Source organism: Thrips palmi, unplaced genomic scaffold, assembly GCF_012932325.1.
Source record: "Thrips palmi isolate BJ-2018 unplaced genomic scaffold, TpBJ-2018v1 HiC_scaffold_4, whole genome shotgun sequence".
NCBI classification, from domain to species: Eukaryota; Metazoa; Arthropoda; class Insecta; order Thysanoptera; family Thripidae; genus Thrips; species Thrips palmi.
Genome location: NW_023144631.1, coordinates 14,861,068 through 14,884,487, shown reverse-complemented (window position 1 = coordinate 14,884,487; position 23,420 = coordinate 14,861,068). Strand labels below are relative to the sequence as shown.

General features: G+C 46.2%; 2 protein-coding genes across 3 annotated transcripts; both read left to right on the top strand.

The window, feature by feature from the left end:
* The first annotated feature begins 307 nt into the window (after positions 1 to 307).
* On the top strand, positions 308 to 22,976 carry LOC117649072 (lysine-specific demethylase 4C-like). 2 transcript variants are annotated; one of them, XM_034391480.1, is made up of 7 exons: positions 308 to 563; positions 656 to 894; positions 1,239 to 1,580; positions 2,515 to 2,674; positions 5,206 to 5,363; positions 21,137 to 21,383; positions 22,542 to 22,976. In XM_034391480.1, the coding sequence occupies exons 1-7, from the start codon at positions 420 to 422 to the stop codon at positions 22,839 to 22,841; spliced, it is 1,590 nt and encodes a 529-aa protein (XP_034247371.1). In that variant the 5' UTR covers positions 308 to 419; the 3' UTR covers positions 22,842 to 22,976. The 2 variants fall into 2 exon arrangements, with proteins under 2 accessions (XP_034247371.1, XP_034247372.1); XM_034391481.1 differs by lacking the exon at positions 21,137 to 21,383 and having other exon boundaries at positions 22,542 to 22,800.
* Positions 13,298 to 14,880, top strand: LOC117649074. Its single transcript, XM_034391483.1, has one exon. It carries the CDS (start codon positions 13,332 to 13,334, stop codon positions 14,739 to 14,741), a length of 1,410 nt encoding a protein of 469 aa, XP_034247374.1. The 5' UTR covers positions 13,298 to 13,331; the 3' UTR covers positions 14,742 to 14,880.
* Positions 22,977 to 23,420: the final 444 nt, after the last annotated feature.

Below are 23,420 nucleotides of genomic sequence, written 5' to 3'. Positions count from 1 at the left end.
TCGTGCATTTTGAAACGCATGCACAGTTTCGCGCGTACCTTCAACACCAAAAACTACACAGGAATCTAGTTTGAAGTAGATTATCCCGTTCTGAGAGACAAACAAATTTTCGTTTCCAATGGTCCGTGAAGTCGCGGTCCTAGTTTATCAGAGCTGGGCCCGGCAGGCCTTCGCCGCTTCATCAATTTACCAATATGGTGCCAAGGCCACACACGTAGTAGAGATAAAGGCGGCTGCAGTTGACAGCACTGTGCTGCGCGCCCAAACAGATCAGTTGGAGGCGTGCTTCGCTTCCGCGACGTTCGGCGTCGGTTCGGCGTCGGTCGTACTTGTTTACGATCCGTCTCAAGATTCTGGCGACCCTTGCCTTCGCGTCTACCTGTTCCGGAAAACGGCCCAGATCATTGTCTGCCCTCAATATGGAGATAGACGTCAGTCTACTGCTTTACGATGAGTACAACTGCCCGGTGTTTGTCATGAATGATTATCACGCCAAGAACTTTATGGCACTCTTCATGGCTTTGCAGCCCATAGCTTTTCAGAGAAACTGGGGTGCAATTAAGGTTCGACTTCATTGTTGGAGTTTGATGAACGCGAAGCCTAGTCTCTTTGATGTTCGAAATCAGTGTTTTAAAAACTTCCGGCCCCTCTGCAGCTACGCTTCAGTGATGAGTTAGTGAGAGACGTCAACGTGTGGTCTCGTCGGCTCCTCGACCACTTGCAGGACAACGTGAAAACAATCAAGGCCCCATTCGAGGTCCAAGCGTTTGTAAAGTCCGGAGATAAAAGTGCTTACGACTTCCGACGCCTCAGAACAACCAGAAAACTGCGTGAAAGCGACATAAAGCCATTGGCCGATTATCTCGATGGCGCTGCCACATCTGAAAACTGCTGGTGAGTAGAGCACAAGTGTTTCAAAGAACAAGCAAGGGCCCACCCTCTCATCAAACCCAAAATGGCAAGTAGCAGAGCAGGCCACCCTGCGGGCCTTCGGCTCTCGCATCCGACACCCCGTGAGGGGAAATCGCAAAGTTATCGATCGGCCATCCTGGCTGAGGCGCACCCTTCTATAAACAAAATATGGACAAGTCTCTTCTGTTTACTCTACTCTACATATCCGAAACCGAGGCCCATTAAATTTGTCTCGTCGACTTGATTCCAAAAATACCCGTATTTGTCTTGCTTCAAACATTGCGCCCGTTTGAAGTTATTTCAATCTCTTCTAAAACGTGTTACAGTGAGCGGGTGCTCCGGGAGGATGGTCTTAACCGCTACTTCATGCATTACTGGGACCACATCGAAAATATAGCCTCCGACAACAACCCGGCTCGAATAACGGAAGTAAAACAGCCACTCTATTATGCTGCCGGATTTTCTCCGCCTCCGGGAAGTGACCTCAATGCTGCTGGTATTAACTTTGATGACTTCGGTTGCCTTCTGAACAACTTAGAAGAGAAGATCAAAGGGATATCAGACCCCTTGCTTTACATCGGCAAAGCGCTGAGTACTGCAGCTTTGCATGACGAGGACGCTTCTCTAGCATCCCTGAACCTGCTCATAAGCGGATCAAACAAAGCATGGTACGATTAATGAAGACCGACATTGCCTGAGAACGGCCATCGACCACCGGGGGGGGGGGGATTAAAACTAAGGAAAATTCTGTAAACAAGTGTGAGGTGCTGCGGAGAATACCGACAAGAGGGTTAGGGAGAATCTTGTCAAAAAAATAACAGAATTTTGCCGCAGTGTACGATGGCGAGGAAAATTGCGTACACGTTTTGTGCACTTATTTGCGCATTTGAATTTGAAATATGTTAAGTACGAAAAGAACTTTTTGAAATAGATCAGGGAGCCGAATTGGTGGAAGTAATTCTATTTAACTACGCCAAAAAGTTTGCAATTTTTTTAACACAAATAAAAGTTTTGGAAAAAATCTGCAAGTAATTTGTACAACCATAATACGATCTTTTCCTATTTTAAAGAACTACTTAGGAAATATGAAATGGACAGCGCATTAGTCATACTTACAAAATACCAAGTATTATTGTTGCTTAAAATGAGAAAAAAGTCAGTAACGTGCTGAGTGTGTGGCAAAAATTGCTAAATGTGCAAAAAATAGTTACATTGCGACCCCGTTGGCGCCAAAGTGTAGAAAATTGAAGTGGCTTGCGCGTGAACAAGAAACAAATGTCTAACATAAGGTAAAATTTAGATAAAAAAACCTGTTTTCGGATCTTGCAAATATTGACGTTACTTTTTTTAACGTAAAACTTTTGACTTCCGGTTGGTCGATGTTCATGGCTCTAGATCAACCTTCTTTCTACACTACAAACCTAACTGAAAGTGCAACTTACAAACGCATGCTTGACGCATGGAGTTATACGGCGTCAAGCATGCGTTTGTAAGTGTGTACTTGCAAGCATGCATTTGTAAGTGTGTACTTAGTAGACAGTTAGGTTTGAAGTGTAACTGCATATGCATGCCCACGTTAATATGTCTGTTTTTATGTTACAGGATAGTTTACAGTGGTGCATTCGTTTTCGATCTGCTTGAATATCTAAAAACAGTGCCTCTTAATCTGGCTGACAAAAGTTGTTCCAACGCATTGCACCATAAAACATTCATAACAAACCCGGATTGTATGCCGCCTTCTTTTCATGTGCCCTATCAAAAGGTGAAATTATTTTCACACGCGAATTCGTATGCTGAGTGGCCGGAACATAAGTCATTCAACAGACATTATACCAGTTTTGCCATGCAGCTTAAACGAAGTTAAAAGAAGTCTGATTTTGTTGGCTGAGTGATAGAGAAGTTGGAGCTGGAATTGCGCGACAAGTTTCCGGAAAGACATTGAAAAAAAAGGTGCAGTTTCCTATTTTGTGCCTAGCCTCAGAAGAGTTGGAAGGATTCATCCTGCAAAGTAGGGGAAAAGTCCGACTTTTTGTCGGTAAGTAGGCGGAAAGGGTCGTTCAATAGAGGTCCCTGACCCAGAAGGACAATCTTGTCTGGTCCGGAAATAAGCAGATTTCTGTGTTTTTGTACAGAAGTTCTTACAAGTTCACCAAAAACGGAACGTTTTCAACGTGTTAACGCTTAGAATGCAATGTTCACTGTGTTAACCATTAACAAGGTAGGTTTACGCCAGACCGCGTCTTGTCGTAACAGGCTTCGCGATGTCTCGCTGCCTGCTCCTCCAATCCACGCCTGGCGTACCTACCTTGGCCTGCGGCGCTAGCCTGCCTGCGGCAGGCAATGGCTTGTCCGTTGTCGGTTATTTTTTAACTTGTTGAATGCTGGGGGGCTCCGCCCCCCAGACCCCCCTACATTCTAAATAGAGTTGTTTTATCTACAAATAACACGATCTTGACCCTTGTCACTTTTCAACTTGTCGTAGCTGGGGGGCTCCGCCCCCCAGACCCCCCTCTCTCCAAGACAGAAGTGGTCTATCTGCAGAAATCTCTATTTTTCGCCGTTTTTTAGGTGTTTTTCGCCTATAAAAACTGAACCAGTTGAGCTAGGATGGTGAAATTTCGCGTGTGCCGAGCCAAGGACATACCCAAGAAGGGGTCGTCCACATATTACGTAATCACCTTGGGGGGAGGGGGAGGTAGAGCTGAGGCTTACGCTTGATTACTGAGGGGAGAGGGGGGTGACCATCTTGATTACGTAATCAAATTTTTTGGTCACTCAATGCAATGTTGTTGATCTAAACATCTACGAAATACTGCAGTATCGCGCAGTAGATACACCGATACCGAACTCACTTTCACATCCTCGGAAAGACACATTGATGATTTCGAGCATTTATCATTTCACTAAGAAGCTCCTTTGTCAAGGCGAAATGGATTTAGGAGGTTTATAAAATGAATGAAAATCTGTACATTAATGAGAACAACCGTCAATGCCGTAAAAGAGGATTAAACGGAAAACTTCTGAAATTCTTCTCAGTGATCGTTTCGAGACAAGGTACACACAAGTTCGGGTGCTGGCAGAGACGCTTTAACTAGGTCACCGCTCGGTAGTATCATTGATCATAGGAAATTATTTCAGCGGGATAGTCACCCCCTCTACTGCATGGTTAAAACGGTTCCTGGCTGTTCCAGGATCTCCCCGGAAAACGACTGAGTCTCACCCATAGGTTGAAATAATTTTTTTTATCACTCGTACCGTGTTTGGAAACATATAACCGCTGGATCTGGATTCCTCTCATTTTTTTGAATATTTTGCAGATTACGTAATCATACGCGAGGGGGGAGGGGGCCTAACCGTTGATTACGTTTGATTACAAGGGGGAGGGGGAGGTGAAAAATCCAAAAATCGTGATTACGTAATATGTGGACGACCCCGAAGTGTGCAAAATCTCACCGAGATCGGCCGAGCCGTTCAGGAGGAGTAGTGCGGACACACAGACACACAGACAGACAGACCAAACTTTTCAACCCCACTGGAGTAACAGGCTTCGCTATCGCTCAGCCAAAAACAAGTCAAACTCACCGGAGAGAAATGTAAGGCACCTCAAATACACTGTAGAGCTGTAGGGACTATGGTCGATTGGTTTGTCCATGAAAAACGCTGCAGCTTTAATTCTGTGTGCTTTCCTTTGTACGGGACCTCCATGAGACTCAGGCTAAATCCACCAGGATTATAATTGTGTAGGGTGTTAACCACGTAGAAAAATGTTGAAACATGCTGCCCCGTCCCACACTTGAATTCATAGGCCAAGAATGGCGTCAATCGGAGCAGCAATGTCACGTTCGGTGTGTATTGGCCAAACCAGCTTATTCACATTCAAACGAACGTGACACAATGCTCAAACGAACGTGAAAGTTTGTCACGTTCGTTTCAACGTGATGTCACCTTCCTGGAATGAGAGCGCAACCGGCAAAAATTCCTTGGTCCGAAAAAATGAAAAAAAAAAAAAAAACGTCTCCCATTTGGCGCCAAAGCGTAGCCAGGAGAGTGCCCCCCTTTTCATTGTCAAACGGTTTTTTACTGGTAAAGCTAGAGCGTTTTTCTACGCTTCATTCAAGCGTAAAATTACGCTTGAAGGCTTTACGCTTTTCTTGAAGCGTACAGGCTTTTCCCACATGCCTTTAGATAGGAGGAAGGGAGCGCGTGGTACGCTTCAAACAGAGCGTACAGACTGTACAAGAAGCGTAATGCCACGCCTTAATTTCACCAGTGTAACATTTAACTTGTTTGCAGATTTTGCAGAGGCCTGGCGAGTTCGTTCTTACTTTTTATTGCTCAGCTCACCAAGTTTCCAACCTTGGAGACAACCTTGCCGTGGCTCGCAACTTAGCAGACGAAAATTGGGTGCCCTTTGGCCTGTATTCTCAAGTCAGTGAAGGATGCACATGCATGTGAGTAACTAACTTCCTCTAAGAAAAAGTGTGAATAGCACCAGAGTACAACAATAACTGTACATTAAAAGTACAACAGGGATTGTGTAAACCTCAACGAGGCCTGGACTGCCCAGCACTCGTCATGCCGGTTCCATTGTCCTTTGTTCAAGAATTGTTGTACTTTGAAAGTACAATAAATTCCTGATAAAAAATTTGCCGGTAATTTGTGTACTTTTGCTGTGGTATTTTCTTGCAGTGTACTCCATCACATTACTGCTATAGTTGATGATTAGTTGGCCATTTTTAAAATCATTTTTTAAGAGTGAAACGAAAAATACACGTGCTAATCCAAGTGTGGACCAAGTCCACGTTTCATTGCGTGGACCAGCCTGGCCCTCAATTCCATCCGTGGACGAACCGTCCACCTCTCCTTACGTGGACCACTGCGGACCACGGTTTGGTCCACGCAACGGAACGTGGCCTCGGTCGTCCACACTTGAAGTGGCAGTGTAAGAGCTCCTCTGATAATTTTGCCCTTCCTTCGACGAATCGGGTTGAGCTTTCTTTTGTACCTTGCATGCGACCTTTACCCTCACACATCTCACTTAAGGTATGAATGCGTCAAGGATTAATAGGTGAGGCGTGTAAGCTTAAGCTTAACACGTGGCAGCGTCAGATTTACTTAACAGGACCCCAAACTCCCATGCAATAGATTCAGACTTACTTAGGTTTACGTAACAAATTTTGTCGTTTCTCCCAAAGTCTTCTCACGAATACACTGTAAGAAATCGGCGCGTACCGTAGAACGGGGTAATATGAGACAAATTTCGAGGTTTTTTGAGAATTTCCCCTTTTTAATTTCAATTTGGGGTACTGAGGTGTTCATCACTTGTTCATTGACCCTTTGGCTACACTCCCACCAAATTTCAGGTTTTTAGGTGCAGTAGGGACTTTTCAATAACCCTCGGAATGCCGTCCCATATTTCCCTGCAGTGTGGGGTAATATGAGACAAAAGAAAGAAATGTTAAAGAAGTATGGAGAACTAACTCTTTTAGGCGGGTTTGGAGCTTTTAAAGTTCTTTTCACTCATTTTAAAGACGATTGGCAACTATAATGGAGACGATATAAAATCCGGAGGGGAGAAAAATGGGTGTCACTAAAGAGAGCTGGAAATGTATAAGAAGTCATGAGTTGTGCCTGTCACATAAAAACACTAAACGAAGAGCACAGATGCCGGTCAGATAGAAAATCAAATTCGAGTTAAAATCATTATTACTTGAAATTATTAACAGTGGAGTATGTTTGGCCTCATGTTTCAAGCGAAAAGAGGTGTCTCTATTTTCCCTGCAAGGTAACAAAATTGTGTTCCATCTGGAACAGGCAGCCCGGGAGTAGACATAAGGGATCATGCACATACCACGTGACCCAAAAAAGGCCACTTTTGAACCCCTCCCTCCCCCCTTGTGACCCTCTGTGACTTCCAGGACCCCTGCCCCCCTCCCCCAAAAGTCACGTGGTAATTTTGGAATTTGATAATTGCTTTTTAGTAAGACTGCCTCGCCAACATTGTCGTCTTTTCATTGTTTCTTGGCTTGCGTAAGATTCGGGTGTGAATAAGAAAGCTTTACCACAGCTGGACAGGACTTGAAAGGATCACACTAAATGACTATGTAGGTTTTCATGCGCACCCGCGTACGGAATTAAATATGCATGCAGAAATTCGTGTAATGTTACGCACAAATTTACGCGCAACGTAACGCATGTTTAATTTCGTACGTTGCGTATGCATAAAAACCAACATAGTGAGTGTGTTAATGGATTACTGTTGTTGCTTGCACACTGAAAACCTAGCAAGAAATCTGACTTGTTTGTTATAGAAAGATTGTTTTTGGCATGATTAATCGTTTGTTCGCTCTTGGCAAACCTCGTGTCCGTAATTTGCAAAGAACGTGTTTGCTTTATGAACTACAAGGTAGGTTTACGCCAGACCGCGTCTTGTCGTAACAGGCTTCGCGATGTCTCGCGGCCTGTTCCTCCAATCCGCGCCTGGCGTACCTACCTTGGCCTGCGGCGCTAGCCTGCCTTCGGCAGGCATTGGCTTGTCCATCATCGGTGACTTCTAACTTGCATACTGGGGGGCTGCCCCCCTTTATTCTAGATAGAGTTGTTTCATCAACAGATATCACAATCTTGATCCTTGTAACTTTTTAACTTGTCCTGGCTGGGGGCCCCGCCCCCCAGACCCCCCTTCCTTCAACACAGAAGTGATCTGCCTGCAGAAGACTCGATTTTTCGCCGTTTTTTAAGCGTTTTTCGGCTATAAAAACTGAACCACGTGAGCTAGGATAGTGAAATTTCGCGTGTGCCGAGCCAAGAATATACCAAATAAGCCTGCAAAATCTCACCGAGATCGGCCGAGCCGTTCAGGAGGAGTAGTGTACACACACAGACACACAGACAGACAGAAAAAACTTTTTAACCCCACTGGAGTAACAGGCTTCGCTATCGCTCAGCCAATTATTTGAAGGCTTGCTCGCAAAATTACGAATGCACAGTTCTTCGCAAGTTAAAAAAAGCATTGGTTTGTGGTTTGAGTGGTTTGTAAAGTGAATTACACATTCCTCGGCAAGAGTGTGCTGTAGCAAATGTCATTTAAATTCAAGTGTCACCATCTTTAATTTTGTTTGGGATTTTGAATAGCTCATTCCCCCCCCCCCCCGATACCTTTAGTTTACAAGAGGTATCTTCCTCTGTTTATTTTTACTATATACATATGCGTATACATAGTCCAAGCTCTATAGTCCAAGCTCTATAGTCCAAGCTCTATAGTCCAAGCTCTATAGTCCAAGCTCTATAGCTCTATAGTCCAAGCTCTATAGTCCAAGCTCCATAGTCCAAACTCTAAGGTCCATAGTCCAAACTCTAAGGTTAAGTTCCATAGTCCAAACTCTAAGGTCCATAGTCCAAACTCTAAGGTTAAGTTAGGTTAAGGTTGGGATAGGTTAGGTAAGGTTGCGTTAGGTTAGGTTTCAGTTTGAGAATAAGATCTGTCGCGAGTAGGGTAAGATTTGTCGCGAGCCCGTTAGGTTAGGTTAGACCATTTAGTTTGAGAATAAGATCTATCGAGAGTAGGGAAAGATCTGTCACGAGTAGAGTAAGATCTGTTACGAGCCCGTTAGGTTAGGATTGGTTGGACAATTAAGTTTTAGATCATTAAATACCCTTCCTTCGATTTAAGGAGAAACCAACCATTGTCGAATCACAATCCTTCGTGCAAATGCATACTTCCTGGCTATCACCCCCCCCCCAAAAAAAAGAGACCCATTTTTAAAATAAACACATCCAAATTTACTACTGATGAAAATGCATTTCCATCTCCAGCAGAATCCAGCTCAGCATCGAGGCCGAAGGCCTTCGCCTGGCTAGTAAAAACAATGTGCAGTGCAGTCCGTTTAGTTCCGAAATATTCATGTCACGTGACTTCTTGGAACACACAGCCCCCCCCGTCCCCCCTTGTGACTTGCCGTGACTTTTTCGAAACCCCTCCCTCCCCCTAAATAGGTCACGTGGTATGTGCACGACCCCTAACGGAACCAAATTTTGTCCTGATTATGTGGACATGATTGCCTACAGATTTAAACCTCGTTCGGACGAGAACCTGAGTTCTAACCGAGGTTTCTGGGGAGGTTTTTACTAACTTTATAAAACTTGTTAGAATTTGGAGGTTTTTCCGTTGGTTCTAAATAACCCTGGCGAGTCTCTGATAGCCTTCGTGCGTTTCCCGTGAGCTGCCACGGCCTCCTAGATCACGAAAAAAAATTAACGGTGGTCTTCCGAACGACCGCTAGAGAGCAACGTGACAAAAACCGAAAAAAGTGCGCTTTGTCTCGATTTTCCTTCATGTCTCATATTACCCCGTTCTACGGTACTCATAGAAAAGATCCAAGATTTTAACTGTCAGAGCAGATCCAAGACAATCGTACTGTTAGTGTCGATTCAGAACCATCCTAACAGCACATGACGTAACAAGCAGTCTTTTCTCATAGCTCATCACGCAAACATGTTTCAAAAGTTACTTGCCGAAGGGCTTCGTAAAAAGTTCCATCCTTATACCAATAAGGCAAAAAATCAATTGTGGGTCACATTTTTGAAAATTCTAAATTAAGGCCTTTAATTTTGACCTGATGACAAAAGTGCATGTGCGACCTTTAACAATGGTCCTTGGACTAAGTTTTGCAGCATAGCAGCCCCGTCTATCATCCTTCCTTACTAAGCTGTGGCTGTTTTAAAAATAGTCTGTTTTGGCCCACAATTGATGTTTGGAACCAGTTGTGGTTCAGCATTATAGGAAGCTCAAATTTGGATATGATTTGCTTAGATGCGAAAGGAATTCACTTTTGAATTTATTTTTCGGAATCGTGAAAACTGCAGGATCTGTAGCACAATGAATCAATTGTGGGTCATATCAATTGTGGGCCATTTCGTCTTTTTGCTTGTAAATTGGCCACTTTTGCAAGATATTTTCTTATTTTCATTAATAAAAGGTCCCTGGTTCTCAATAAACCAAGCAGGCACGTTTTTCACTCAAAGAGGAAAAATACATGTACAGGCTTATTTCACTGTGAGACCGATGTGAGTTAAACGTCCTGGATTAGAGACGAAACTTTTACAGTGCATATTCTAGGGCGGCCGTTGTGGTAGACAATCCAACACCACACCCTGTCATCGTGAAGTATTGCTACAGTTTATAATCTATTTCAGTCAGAATATTTAGTCTGTAGGGATTAATTTGACTCGTTTTAACAGGGCCGGACTGGCCTCGGGTGCCTAGCCTGCAGTTAGAGAGCGGTCCCCTTCCGGGCGCTATGTAAGCCCCGCAATGCCCCCCCTCCCTCCCCAACAAAAAAGAAGCCTTATGGCGGACTGGAAGTAAGAGCTAGCGTTGTCATTCGGGGCTGTACCCTAAGCTTAACCACCTTCCTATCGTAGTACTAAATGTATCAGTGCAGAAAAAATGGAATTTACTGTGATACATCAGTCATTCAGAAGCGCTGAAAACAAAAAAAATATATGAAAAACTGCCGTAAAATTCGTCTAAAGTAATGAGTCGGACATGGTAGCGAACGCTACTTTGCCATCACCCGCGCACCATGGCATCGAATGATTTCGGCTGTACTATGGTAAATTTATGTTCCCTGACCTATTATGAACCTAAATCAGCAAGGGCGTCCCGTTTTACCTAGTAATAGCTTCACGGTGGCAATTTGAAAAACACACGATTTTTCGCTTCGTTGGATGGGCGCTTTTTTCACGACTTTTTGAAGGGCCTTCCTTTGAAGCCTGATAGGAGCTGTCACAGTCGTCGCTCGGACATACACGCTATTTGGGGAGACAAAGAAAGGTTGGAGGAAGGTCTACCGCGAAATTCAAATCGATTCAATCTCCGTCGGGTCTGCGGTGACCCGTCGAAAAAAATGACCCACAATTGATTCGTGACCCACAATTGATTTTTGGCCCTGTTACAGTTGTAACATCTCGGGCGGAGACGCTAGCAGCGGGCTGGCGGGGCCGCCGTAGATTTAGGCAACCCCTCCGGCCCGCCGCGCTTCCAGTGTAGGCGCTCCGCTCCGAGCGTAGTTTCACGCCGAGCCACCGGCCGTCCAAGCGCTAGTTTGCGTGTCGGCCTGCCCCTTCCCCTCTCGCCCAGCGGTTTGCCGGACGAGCGAGAGAGAGGGCATTTGGTGTGTGGCTGCAGTTCGGTACAGTGGTGCGGTGTTTTGATCAAGTTCCGTAGAGCAAGCCGATTTCTAAGTGAATGGTGCGGCTGTAGTGCATTGATTAACTATCCTCCGGACTGGTGTTTTGGGCGTGCCTGCCGTTCGAGCTGTTTGGGGTAAGCGAGTGACGAAAAAGAAACAACAACTCGAGTGTAACTCCGCCTTCGGCCGGCCCGTAACCTCTCTCTCTCGCCTTGTCTATCTTGTAGTGTGCCGTGGCGGTTTTCTCGGCTGTCTCTCTCCAAAGGGACATGAGCGGCTAGGACGCCGTAGGCGAGGGGCGTCTCTCCAGGAAGAAAGATGTGACCGTTGAGGCAGTATGGGGCCCGGTGCGTCAACGAGCTATGACTCGGCGCCGCGGCCCCGTTGTCGACGCGGACGTGCGTAACACCTGCACGCCGTGTTCGCCCGCGCCATGAAGCCACCCAGTACCGACTCCAACCCGCCATGACCTGGTATGAAAGAGAGAAATAGTTTCGCCCACCTTGTTTATTATGATTCTGTCAGCTATAGTTAGAGGGAGGGCGGACGGAAGGCAAGTGTTGCGTGGCTCGCGCTTCACTCTCCGGAAACCCTCTCTTCTAATATCGTCGAGAAAATTGATAGTGTAGCGGTGTGAGAGTCAGGGACACGGCGGACGCTTCGCGTGTTAATTTGTATCGAAAATCCGGGGGCGCGGGCGTCTCGAGGAGGCAAGGGCCGCGTGTTACGCGCGGCCTTCGCTCGTGACGTCCCCGCCCTGGTTTCTTTTGCGTTGTAATTTCGTTTCCATTGACCGTTCCGCCGCGTCCCCGATTTGTCTTCTTCATACTAGTTTTGTTATTGTATATAGTGTTTAGCTCTTTAAATGGAGTTCTTGCAGTTTAGTTTTAGTATCGTTTATCCACACGGCCGGCTTTTTTTTTGTGTATAGATTGCTTCTTGTTTAATAAATGTTTGTTGCATTTACATTGTGGTCTCTCTATTTGGTGGAGCTTTGCTCCTGGCGCCCTTATAATATCAATATAAATAAATCAAAGCCAATTGAGATTGAGAGGAGCTCACGCCCTCTGCCGCAGAACGTTCCGACCAGCCGGCGAACGAGAAATGAGGAGAGTAGAGTTACATTTTGGCGCCCAACGTGGGGCCTATTGAAATTTACTTAGCCGATTTAGTATGCCGTGTGGATTAACTTTGTCTTGTTGGTGACTTTAGAGGTTATGATTTTGTTGTTGGGGAGTGCCCCCGCTTTTCTGTTTGTTGTTATTTGTTAACAGTGTTATTTTCAGTTGTGCTATTGTAATTAGTTGTGTTTTTCTAGTTGGCTTCCAGTTGCAATGTCTATTGTTTTATTAGGTGACAGCATTCTGGTGAGGCTTCTTAGCCTTTATCCTGCTGCCTTTGATTCACTCAGCAGTAAGTTTTGCGTGAGTGGCCTCAAGGTTCAGGAGCTTTGGGCCTTAGTCAAGTTGCATTTTAAGGAGCTAAAGGGGAAGACGCTTGTTGTGTTGATTGGCACTAATAACATTCTCCAGAATCAACCTAAATCTGAATTACTGCGGTATTACCGATCTCTAATTCGCTATTTGAAACGGTTGTCTGGTGCAGTGTATATCGTTGAGGTTCCGCCGATTCCCCGTATCGAGCAGAAAGCTACTGCTACCTTATTAGCTCAACTAAATTCTTATGTTCGGAGCTTTGAGCCCGCTACCGTTGTTGTGCACTGTCACGATCGTTTCCTGGTTGAAGGAAAGGCTGATCGTTCCTTGTTTGTCAAAAGGTATAAAGCCACTGGCCGTGTGGATCTAGTTCATCCGAACAGGTTGGGATTGCATAAGTTATTTGAGTGTATAGGGGAAAAAATTCCCCAGCTGATGCAATTCTTCTTCCCGTAGTTCGGAGTTTTGGTATTTTTGCTGTAAAAATCTTAGAGTAAGGTTTTGTATTTATAGTTTACTTAGTGATAAGTGTCTATTTAGCTATCGTTGGGAGTTGCTGAAAAGGTTTGTCAGCCACTCTCAACCTTACCAGTTCTTGTTTTTAATTTGTGTGTTACCTTAATGGTTCCAGCTGCGCGGCGTAGTGGAGTCGGTACGAGGTGTGACTGTCGGCTTTTGGCGGAGCGTGGCAGTCAAGTTTTATTGGTCGGCGTGTGTCGCCGGTTGCGGTCGTCGTGGAGAGGCGCCCTTTCGTCTTCTTGTTTGCGGATACATCGTTTAGTGAGTAGACATGGCGAAGTGGGTGGGGGAACTGTCGAAGGAGGAGTTGAACTTTGAGTTGTTGTATAGGAGTCACCCAGTTGATTACAAAGGCACTACCGCGGCTAAGATGAGGGACATTTTGCTAGGGTTGCTGGAGAAGGAGAAGGATGGGCCGTTGGAAGACGGAGTGACCGCTACTGTTGAGGAGGAGTTGGCTATAGCGGAGTTGAAGCTTCAGACGGCCGAGTTGTCACTTTCGATGGTTACTGGAGGGGAAGGTGATGCCAGAGCTTCAAAGTTAAGGGCGGGTTTGTCCCATTTAAACAGGCGTATCTCCCGTCTCCTACCAATGGCTGTCGGAGAAGAGAGGGAGAGAGTAAAGGACGCGCTTGTTCAACTCAAAGATTTAGTTGCTAAATTCCGAGATTTGGGAGAAGGCAGCGTTTTCAACGCGACTGTAGTGATGTCCGTTTCTGCCAAGAAGGAGCGTAGTGAGAAAGACGATAAGAAAAATAAGGAAAAGAAGAAGAATAAGAAGAGTAAAGCGAAGGCCAAGGTTAAAGTAGAGTCGGAGAGTTCTAGTGAGGAGAACACCGACAAGACTGATAGTAGCTCAGAAGAGGAGACTAAGAAAACTCCTAAATTTGCTAGATCCCTAGATGTGCATAAATGGGGTCTTAAGTTTAACGGCCTTGGTGAGGGAACTAGTGTCTTGTCATTTATAGCTGACGTTGAGGAGAAGGCTAGCTGGAAGGGCATAGATGTTAATCATCTTGTGGCCGGTGCTTCCGAGTTCTTTGAGGGTCAGGCGAAAACCTGGTTCAGAGGTATTAGGTCTAAAATAGATAGCTGGTCAGAGCTGAAAATTGCTCTGAGGAAGCAATATCTTCCTCTTAACTACTACGAGACTCTCTGGGAAGAGATCAGGAGTAGGAAGCAAGGTAGCAATGAGTTGATGGGCACTTACGTGGCGAACATGATTGGCATGTTTGGATGGCTTGAGCTAGGAGAGAAAGTCTCAGACGAGACTAAACTGGCGATCATCCAAAGAAATCTCGCTCCTTTCTACTTAGAGAAGTTGGCGTTGACGCCGGTGCGTTCCTTAGAGGAGCTTAAGACTCTGGGGAAGCAGCTAGAATTCAGCAAGCAACGGGTGGAAGGTTATGACGCGGGAAAGAGTAAGAGTAAGCCAATCGCTCCGGAGTTCGCGTACAAACAGCCCACAGTTCGGAAGCCTGTTGTAAATGAAGTAAACCCTGTAAAGAAGATGATTTGTTGGAAGTGTCGTGGAGAAGGACACTCCTTCTCGACCTGCACCAAGGAACAGAAAGGAACCTTCTGTTACAAATGTGGTAAGCAGGAAGTGACTACCAAGACCTGCCCGAAGTGTTCTAAGCCTTCCCCTAAGGGGAAGCCTGAACAGAAATCGGGGGAATAAGTCGGGGTTCCTACAGGGACCGTGTAGGAGGCTCCAGATGGAGGAAGGTCCCTAGACGGGGTTCTAACCCCACTTTCCAGAAAGGGAGTTCTGGTGCTTATGTGTTAGAGTTGAAGTTAAATGAAGAAGATAATAGAGTTTATATGCCTGTTCAGTTGTTTGGCTTAGAATATAATGGTCTCATGGATTCTGGAGCGACCAGGTCAGTCATCGGGATGAGAGGTTGGTCTAAATTACAAAGGCTAGGAGTTGTTTTAAAACTCGCGCATTGGACCGCAGTGAGAGTGGCTAACGGTAGAGTTTGTCCAGTATTGGGCTCTTTAGAGATAACCGTGGAACTCGAAGGCGTGTCGCGCGTGGTTAACTTCTTGGTGGTACCTGACATAAGGCATGAGCTAATCCTAGGAGTCGATTTTTGGCGTATTTTTGGGCTCGTCCCGGACGTCACTAATATGACTTGTGCAGTAAAGCAGTCTCTTAATCCTTGTAATACTAAACTCATAGCTGAGGCAGAGGTAAGTGCCGCAGAGGTGTGGCTGGAAGATCTAGTAGTCTCGGAGGATATGTTGTCGGAGGAACAGAAGGTGACCCTTAAGGCCACTGTCGATAAGTTTAGACCCACTTTAGGCAGGGCTAAGCTTGGTTGTACTCATTTGATTCAACATAAAATCGACACGGGCGATGCCCCTCCTGTTCGACGCCGGTACAATTCATATTCTCCGAAACTTTTGCAAGTTTTGCACTCTGGGCTTGACGAATGGCTGGAACAAGATGTAGTAGAGAAGTCAAGTAGTCCTTGGGCTTCGCCGGTGCTCCTGATTAAGAAGCAGGATGGCAAGTCATGGAGGTGGGTTGTAGACCTTCGCAAGGTTAACGAAGTGACGAAGGGTGATTCATATCCCCTTCCGAAAGTTAACGACATTCTTGACCAGCTTCGCGATGCCAAGTATATATCTTCCATTGACTTATCTAGTGCCTATTTCCAAATTCCGCTTGATGAAGCTAGCAAGGAGAAGACAGCTTTCATTGTACCAGGTAGAGGCTTGTATCAGTTTAAGCGGATGCCGCAAGGCTTGCACACTTCGGCCGCTACCTGGCAAAGATTCATAGATACTGTTCTTGGTGAGGATCTCAAGCCTTATGTCTTCGTGTACCTAGATGATATAATAATTGTGTCACGAACTTTCGAGGAGCATGTGGCTTTACTGGAAAAGGTGATGGACCGACTGGAGAAAGCGGGACTCACGGTAAACTTTGAGAAAAGTTGCTTCTGTAGGGAAGAACTTAAGTACCTGGGTTACGTTATTAACCAGTTCGGCCTGCAAGTTGATCCAGAAAAAGTCCAAGCCATCCATGATTTTGAGAAACCCTCGACTGTGGCTCAATTAAAGAGACTTATCGGAATGGCTTCATGGTATCGTAGGTTCGTACCCAATTTTTCGACTATTATGTCTCCGTTGCATTCTTTAACAAAGAAGAATAGCAATTATGTCTGGGACGAAGCCTGTGAAAAAGCCTTTCTCGAAATTAAGGAAAGACTGACCTCTGCTCCTGTATTGACTTGCCCTGACTTCAGTAAGACCTTTGATTTATATTGTGATGCTAGTTCTGTCGGCTTGGGGGCCGTGCTCTCACAGGAAGGCAAGGTTGTGGCCTATGCTAGTCGGTCACTTACCAAACAAGAGAGGAAATATTTTCCAACTGAGCTGGAGTGTCTTGCCGTGCTGTGGGCGATTGAGAAATTCCGTGGCTACCTGGAGGGTTACAAGTTTAATGTCATCACCGACCACGCCAGTTTGGTTTGGCTCAATAACCTGAAAGATCCGTGCGGTAGACTAGGGCGGTGGGCAGTGAGGCTGCAACAGTTTGATTATACTGTAATCCACCGTAAGGGTTCTGAGCATCAGGCTCCGGACGCCCTGTCCCGCAGCCCCTTGTCGTACGACGGGGAAGGCATTGATCTAGTTGAGGTCGTGAAAGAGTCTTCGGATAAATGGTATACAAACATGCTTGATCTCGTGCAGAATCAGCCTGAGAGCTACCCCGCCTGGAAGGTAGAAGGGCTCCAGCTGTTTAAGGCTGTGAAAGTCAACAACGAGGAGGTTCAATGGAACCGAGTTGTGCCCAAGGAATTGAGAGCCGAAGTCCTGTTTGAGTGCCATGATCATCCTTTCTCAGGTCATCTAGGAGTAGAGAAAACCTTTAATAGAGTGAGACAGTTGTACTACTGGCCTAAGCTAAGAATGGATGTTAAGAGCTACGTGTCCAAATGTCATACCTGCCTTCAGTGTAAAATCCCTCCATTTAAGCCCGCTGGCATGATGGGTTGTCCTAGAGAAATTTCTGCTCCAATGCAAGTGGTGTCATCAGATTTGATGGGTCCGTTACCAATTTCATGTGGATTTAAGTATTTGGTCGTGACCTGTTGTCTGTTTTCGAAGTATGTGTGGGTGAAACCACTGCGTTCCGCCACTGCGAAAGCCGTGGTGAAGCACTTGGAGGAGGACGTGTTCCTCAAGGCTGGGGTTCCTGGGTTGCTGCTCTGTGACAATGGGAAGCAATACAAATGTCAGGAAATGACTAGTCTCTGTGAGAAGTACAAGGTGAAAGTGATGTATAATTTTTATTATCATCCACAGAGCAACCCCACTGAACGAGTTAACAGAGTGATCAAAACCATGTTGGCTAGTTATGTTAAGGATGAGCACCGTAATTGGGCCAAGAATCTGCCACAGCTGAATGTAGCCTTGAATACTGCAGTGCATGAGGTGACCAAATTCACTCCCCATAGGCTTCTGTATGGAGAGGAGTGGAAGGGCGATGGGAGGTTGAGTGCGGTGGAGTACTCGGGCACTCTCCCTGAGTTTGGAAAGAGAGAAACTCCCTGCCCGGAGAAAGTTGCCGAAATCAGAGCAAAGGTTGTCGCACGACTGGGCGAGGCTTACAAGAGAGCGGCTCACTACTATAATCTCAGGAGGAGAGATAAGGAGTTCACAGTGGGTCAAACGGTGTATCGCAGGAATTTTGTAAAATCTGACAAAGCCCGTGGGATCGCTAAGAAGCTTGCTCCTCCATTCCTTGGTCCTTTTGTGATAAAGAAAAAGGTGGGTTATAGAGCTTACCTATTGGAGGACGCTGATGGTACCGAAGACGGTCCTTGGCATGTAAACGATCTGAAGGAAGTTCCTGATGACTAACGCCCTATCATTCTCTTTCTCTGGCTGGTTGGTTGAGATGGGGGTCCATCTCTTTTACGGAAGGGGGGAGTGTTACAGTTGTAACATCTCGGGCGGAGACGCTAGCAGCGGGCTGGCGGGGCCGCCGTAGATTTAGGCAACCCCTCCGGCCCGCCGCGCTTCCAGTGTAGGCGCTCCGCTCCGAGCGTAGTTTCACGCCGAGCCACCGGCCGTCCAAGCGCTAGTTTGCGTGTCGGCCTGCCCCTTCCCCTCTCGCCCAGCGGTTTGCCGGACGAGCGAGAGAGAGGGCATTTGGTGTGTGGCTGCAGTTCGGTACAGTGGTGCGGTGTTTTGATCAAGTTCCGTAGAGCAAGCCGATTTCTAAGTGAATGGTGCGGCTGTAGTGCATTGATTAACTATCCTCCGGACTGGTGTTTTGGGCGTGCCTGCCGTTCGAGCTGTTTGGGGTAAGCGAGTGACGAAAAAGAAACAACAACTCGAGTGTAACTCCGCCTTCGGCCGGCCCGTAACCTCTCTCTCTCGCCTTGTCTATCTTGTAGTGTGCCGTGGCGGTTTTCTCGGCTGTCTCTCTCCAAAGGGACATGAGCGGCTAGGACGCCGTAGGCGAGGGGCGTCTCTCCAGGACGAAAGATGTGACCGTTGAGGCAGTATGGGGCCCGGTGCGTCAACGAGCTATGACTCGGCGCCGCGGCCCCGTTGTCGACGCGGACGTGCGTAACACCTGCACGCCGTGTTCGCCCGCGCCATGAAGCCACCCAGTACCGACTCCAACCCGCCATGACCTGGTATGAAAGAGAGAAATAGTTTCGCCCACCTTGTTTATTATGATTCTGTCAGCTATAGTTAGAGGGAGGGCGGACGGAAGGCAAGTGTTGCGTGGCTCGCGCTTCACTCTCCGGAAACCCTCTCTTCTAATATCGTCGAGAAAATTGATAGTGTAGCGGTGTGAGAGTCAGGGACACGGCGGACGCTTCGCGTGTTAATTTGTATCGAAAATCCGGGGGCGCGGGCGTCTCGAGGAGGCAAGGGCCGCGTGTTACGCGCGGCCTTCGCTCGTGACGTCCCCGCCCTGGTTTCTTTTGCGTTGTAATTTCGTTTCCATTGACCGTTCCGCCGCGTCCCCGATTTGTCTTCTTCATACTAGTTTTGTTATTGTATATAGTGTTTAGCTCTTTAAATGGAGTTCTTGCAGTTTAGTTTTAGTATCGTTTATCCACACGGCCGGCTTTTTTTTTGTGTATAGATTGCTTCTTGTTTAATAAATGTTTGTTGCATTTACATTGTGGTCTCTCTATTTGGTGGAGCTTTGCTCCTGGCGCCCTTATAATATCAATATAAATAAATCAAAGCCAATTGAGATTGAGAGGAGCTCACGCCCTCTGCCGCAGAACGTTCCGACCAGCCGGCGAACGAGAAATGAGGAGAGTAGAGTTACAGCCCGCCCTTCTATTCAAAAAATAGGGGGAGGGCCTATGCATTTGCCTTTGTGTCTGTGTGTTGTTGTTGTTGTTGTTGGCGTCTGTGTACAAGGAAGGAGTTGAGCTAGAGTAACCAGATTTGGAGGGTACTTCAGGAATACCGTCCAAACAAATAATCCGGTGGTGCAAATCCCGTCCGGGTCGCACAAGGGCTGCTGCAGGTTCATCATGGTTTACATGAGCGGGAGGGGGATTTCCGCTAGCAGGGCACATAGGGGTATTTTTGGAATCGGGGCGACGAGACAAGATGAATGGACCTGGTCCCGACCCCATCGGCCGCTTTTACAAGTTAGCCAGCTCAGGATCTTCAAAAAAGGGGGTCGACCGACTAAAAAAATTTATTGCAGATTTCGATTGGTCTCAGCAAGACCTTTTCAACGAGGGGTCGGAAAGGGGGTCCAGGAGCCCGACTTCGTCTTTTAGTCACATCAGGATCTTGAAAAAAGGGGGTCGACCGACTGAAAATTTTTACTTAAGTTTTCGATAGGTCTTGGCAAGACCTCTTCAACGAGGGGTCGGAAGGGGGGTCCAGGAGGCTCCTGGCAGGAGCCCGCCTTCATGAGTTATGGGAAAAAGTGCGACGGACTCGTTTTGTTCTCCTGCTGTGCCTCTATTGCAAGGAGTTGCGGTAGCATGGCAAACAAATATGGGTATTTTCGGAATGAGGGCGAAGAGACAAATGAAATGGGCATATTCTAAGGACAGTTGGAGAAAAAAGTGTAAGGACTATTGCATATTGTGAATAGAAGGGCGGGCCTAAGTCACGATGGTACATCGATAACTTTGCTTTACCCGCTCACGGTGTGTGTGATGCGAGCGGGCCGAAGGCCCGGGCCTTCGACTGGCCAAGTTGGGTCTGATGCGAGGGCCGAAGGCCCGAGAAAAGGCCGCCGGCAGGCCAAGCTGGGCCGGCCCCCTGTCGAACCGAGTTGCCGGCGAAGCGGAGCTGGCAACTCGGTTCGACGGAAGGGTGGGCCCTAGCTTGTTTACCTTACGTGGGCATTGTATTTCAGAGATATCGAGATTCACTGATTTGTAGTGCAGGTAGGTCATGAACACTTTTAGGTGCCTCTGCAGTTAGGGTAGTTTTAAATCTGCACTGACAGGATTACCTTAGATCTGCTCTGGCAGTTAGTATTGTCTTGAATTTGCTTTGCCAGTTAGGATTATTCTATTGGGACGCGTCGAAATTTTTATTGGGAAATTGACCAAGGCACCTCTGCCATGCCGAACATCATCGCAAATTAAAAATTACCATTTACAAATATGCCTTCTGCAACATTTTTGCCAGAGATAGCTTTTCAAATTCCTGGGGTTTGATACTGCAGTTACCAAAAAAAAGTTTCCAGCCTTTAAGCTCCGGAGGGGCCCTAGGACTACCTGTCCACTCCGATCCATGAATATGTTTCCTTCGACGAGCTTTTCACAAAAACTTCACTGGTAAAACTAAAGCGTAGTATTACCTTCTGTTTTCAAGCGTAATTAGGTTACGCTTAAAATCAAGCGTAACAGGCCATTCCACCAGGATTCCCCCTATCTAAATGCATTGGGGAATTTCCAGAGTATGCTCCATTTTAAGCGTAACGTCTTCAAGCGTAGCTTTATGCTTGACTCAAGCATAGAGTTACGCTTTAGTTTTACCAGTGAATTCGTAGTAGTTTAAGTCATGCCCACCTGTTTCTCGTTTCTGCTGCCCTAATTGTCTTTTTCTATTTTCTAGCCCAGCTATTCAGAACGTGAAGATCGACGCCAGAAAGATTGCAGCGAGGGCCTCTGTTTTCGTCGACGGCGAGCCTCCAAGGCATCCCTACTTCCGCTTTCGTTCGCGCCACTGTCAAGTGGACGCGCACCCCACCGCCGAGGTGCACAGCGAAGACGAAGTGGCAGCGGGAAACGCGACCCCTTCGGAGCCAGCGATCTGCCTCGGAGGGACGCGTGATGACGCACTGCAAGATACCTCAACAAAAGTACACAAATCACTGGCAAAATTTTTATCAGGAATTTATTGTACTTTCAAAGTACATTCTGAATTTCATACAATGAAATTTGACCCATGTTATTCCTATGTTACGGTGAATTCGGCGCAAGCATAATACGAAGCCATATCTCTTCGTAATACGAATATTTTCAGCCTTTTCATTGTAAGATACAAAGAAAAACCTTCGTAATACGAAAAAAAACACCTTCGTATAATGCTTGCGCCATTTCCTTCGTATTACAGGAAATTTCTTCGTAAGACATTTAGAGTGTACAACAATTCTTGTACAAAGTACAAAGGAACCGGCATGACGAGTGCTGGGCAGTCCAGGCCTCGTTGTGGTTTGAACAATTTTCGTTGTACGTAACACAATCCCTGTTGTACTTTTAAGGGGGGACATCACTCCAAAATGATCAAAAATTGCAACTTTTTTTTATTAGTTTATATTATAGACCATTCCTTTCTGCATCGAATGGTAAAAACCGCATTCCGGAATTCAAAAAATTGCAGTTTTAGTAGGTTGTGCGCCGCAAACATGCTTAGGGGAAAAGCCCAGTTTCCCCAACTTTGATCGCGTTTTTCTCGGAACATGAAATTGCAAACGGTTGCAGGCCTCTAGGGCGCAATTTTTGAGCTACAGCGGGGAGATTTAGCATGGAAGCTCCTACGACATGCCGCTATGGTGGGTAGCAAAATAATTTGCATTGGTCAATTTTTATTATTTTTTTAACGTTTAAAATTGAACAATTTGCCCAAAAAAATTGAACAATATTTTTTGGTATGTAACAAACACAACTTAAAGTGATTTTTGAAATGTGATTGAGGTACCCACCATAGCCAGACATCTCAGGAAGGCTGTCACCAAATTTCAATGTTCTAGGTCAAACCGTTTGGCGTCCAGCGCTGCAACAGTGCGAAATGGTCTAACCTAACACTCAAAAAAGTGTTTTCAGTGAAACCGCTGCACTGCCCTGGCGGATTGACTTTGTGTTGTTTCATACTTTATCTGTTAAAATATGAACAATTTTTCTCTTTCCGTTTGGTTTTTATGACGTTTTTACAAAAGCACTGTTTTTGGAGTGATGTCCCCCCTTAATGTACCGTTGTTGTTGTACTTTTGTTGTACCGTTCACACTTTTTCTTACAGCGCGCTGCGGGCGGCGCAGGAAGCAGACGCCACACCCCACCCTCCTTGCCCTGCATCGCTGAAGGGTGTGGCCGAGTGCTCAGTGGCGGCATGGACAAGCTTCGCCGGCATATAAAACTGGTGCATAAGAAGGACGAAACAGAAATGCAGGCACTCCTCGATCATGTGGCCGAAGTCTTTGGCATGCGGCAGGGCAACAAGGACAAACAAATCTGTCCGGAATGCGGCTGTCAAGTTTACGGGAAAGAGAGTGTCTTGAGGAAGCATCTAAAATGGAGGTGTCGCAAGCGAAAAATGTAATCAGTTGGGTTGGCCTTAGTTCAAATTGAATGCACAATGCACACAAAACCTGCGTGTGTAAGCTGGCTCATCGGCACGATGAAAAATTTGTGAGGTAGTTACTCCAATAAATGATGACGAAAAGTCCCACTTCAACCAAATATTTTATTCCCAGATTTTCCCACATGTAAAATATAACAAAAGGATGGCAATCTCCAGCACAAGACGGTTCAGGGGTCCGTGACTCATATTTTAAGCTCGCTACTTATAAGGATTCTAATTCTCTAGCTTGTTTAAGTCGATCCAAAAGGCGACGGATAGCAACTCCTTAAAGCACTGTGAGGAAGGTTTCTTATAGTAAAAGAGCGGTCAAGGACATTATCGGACATTCTTCCGTGCAATGCATAACGATAACGTCAACATCGACGCCAAAAACGGAGCTTAAAAGTAATGCTGTGGCCCTCTACATTGTGTTACAACAGACTCCGACTGAACGGGGGCATTCATATCAAATTAAGGAGGTACAAGAAACGTAAAGGAGCTACCATTGAACACATCAAGGTGTTACCATAGTACAAATAAAGGGTCGTTTCTTGCTGC

Coding starts and splice junctions, on each gene's coding strand:
- LOC117649072 (XM_034391480.1), top strand. CDS start 420: ATGGAGATAGACGTCAGTCTACTGCTTTACGATGAGTACAACTGCCCG. Junction 564..655: donor GAAACTGGGGTGCAATTAAG/GTTCGACTTCAT, acceptor GCCCCTCTGCAG/CTACGCTTCAGTGATGAGTT. Junction 5,364..21,136: donor AGTGAAGGATGCACATGCAT/GTGAGTAACTAA, acceptor TCTATTTTCTAG/CCCAGCTATTCAGAACGTGA.
- LOC117649074 (XM_034391483.1), top strand. CDS start 13,332: ATGGCGAAGTGGGTGGGGGAACTGTCGAAGGAGGAGTTGAACTTTGAG.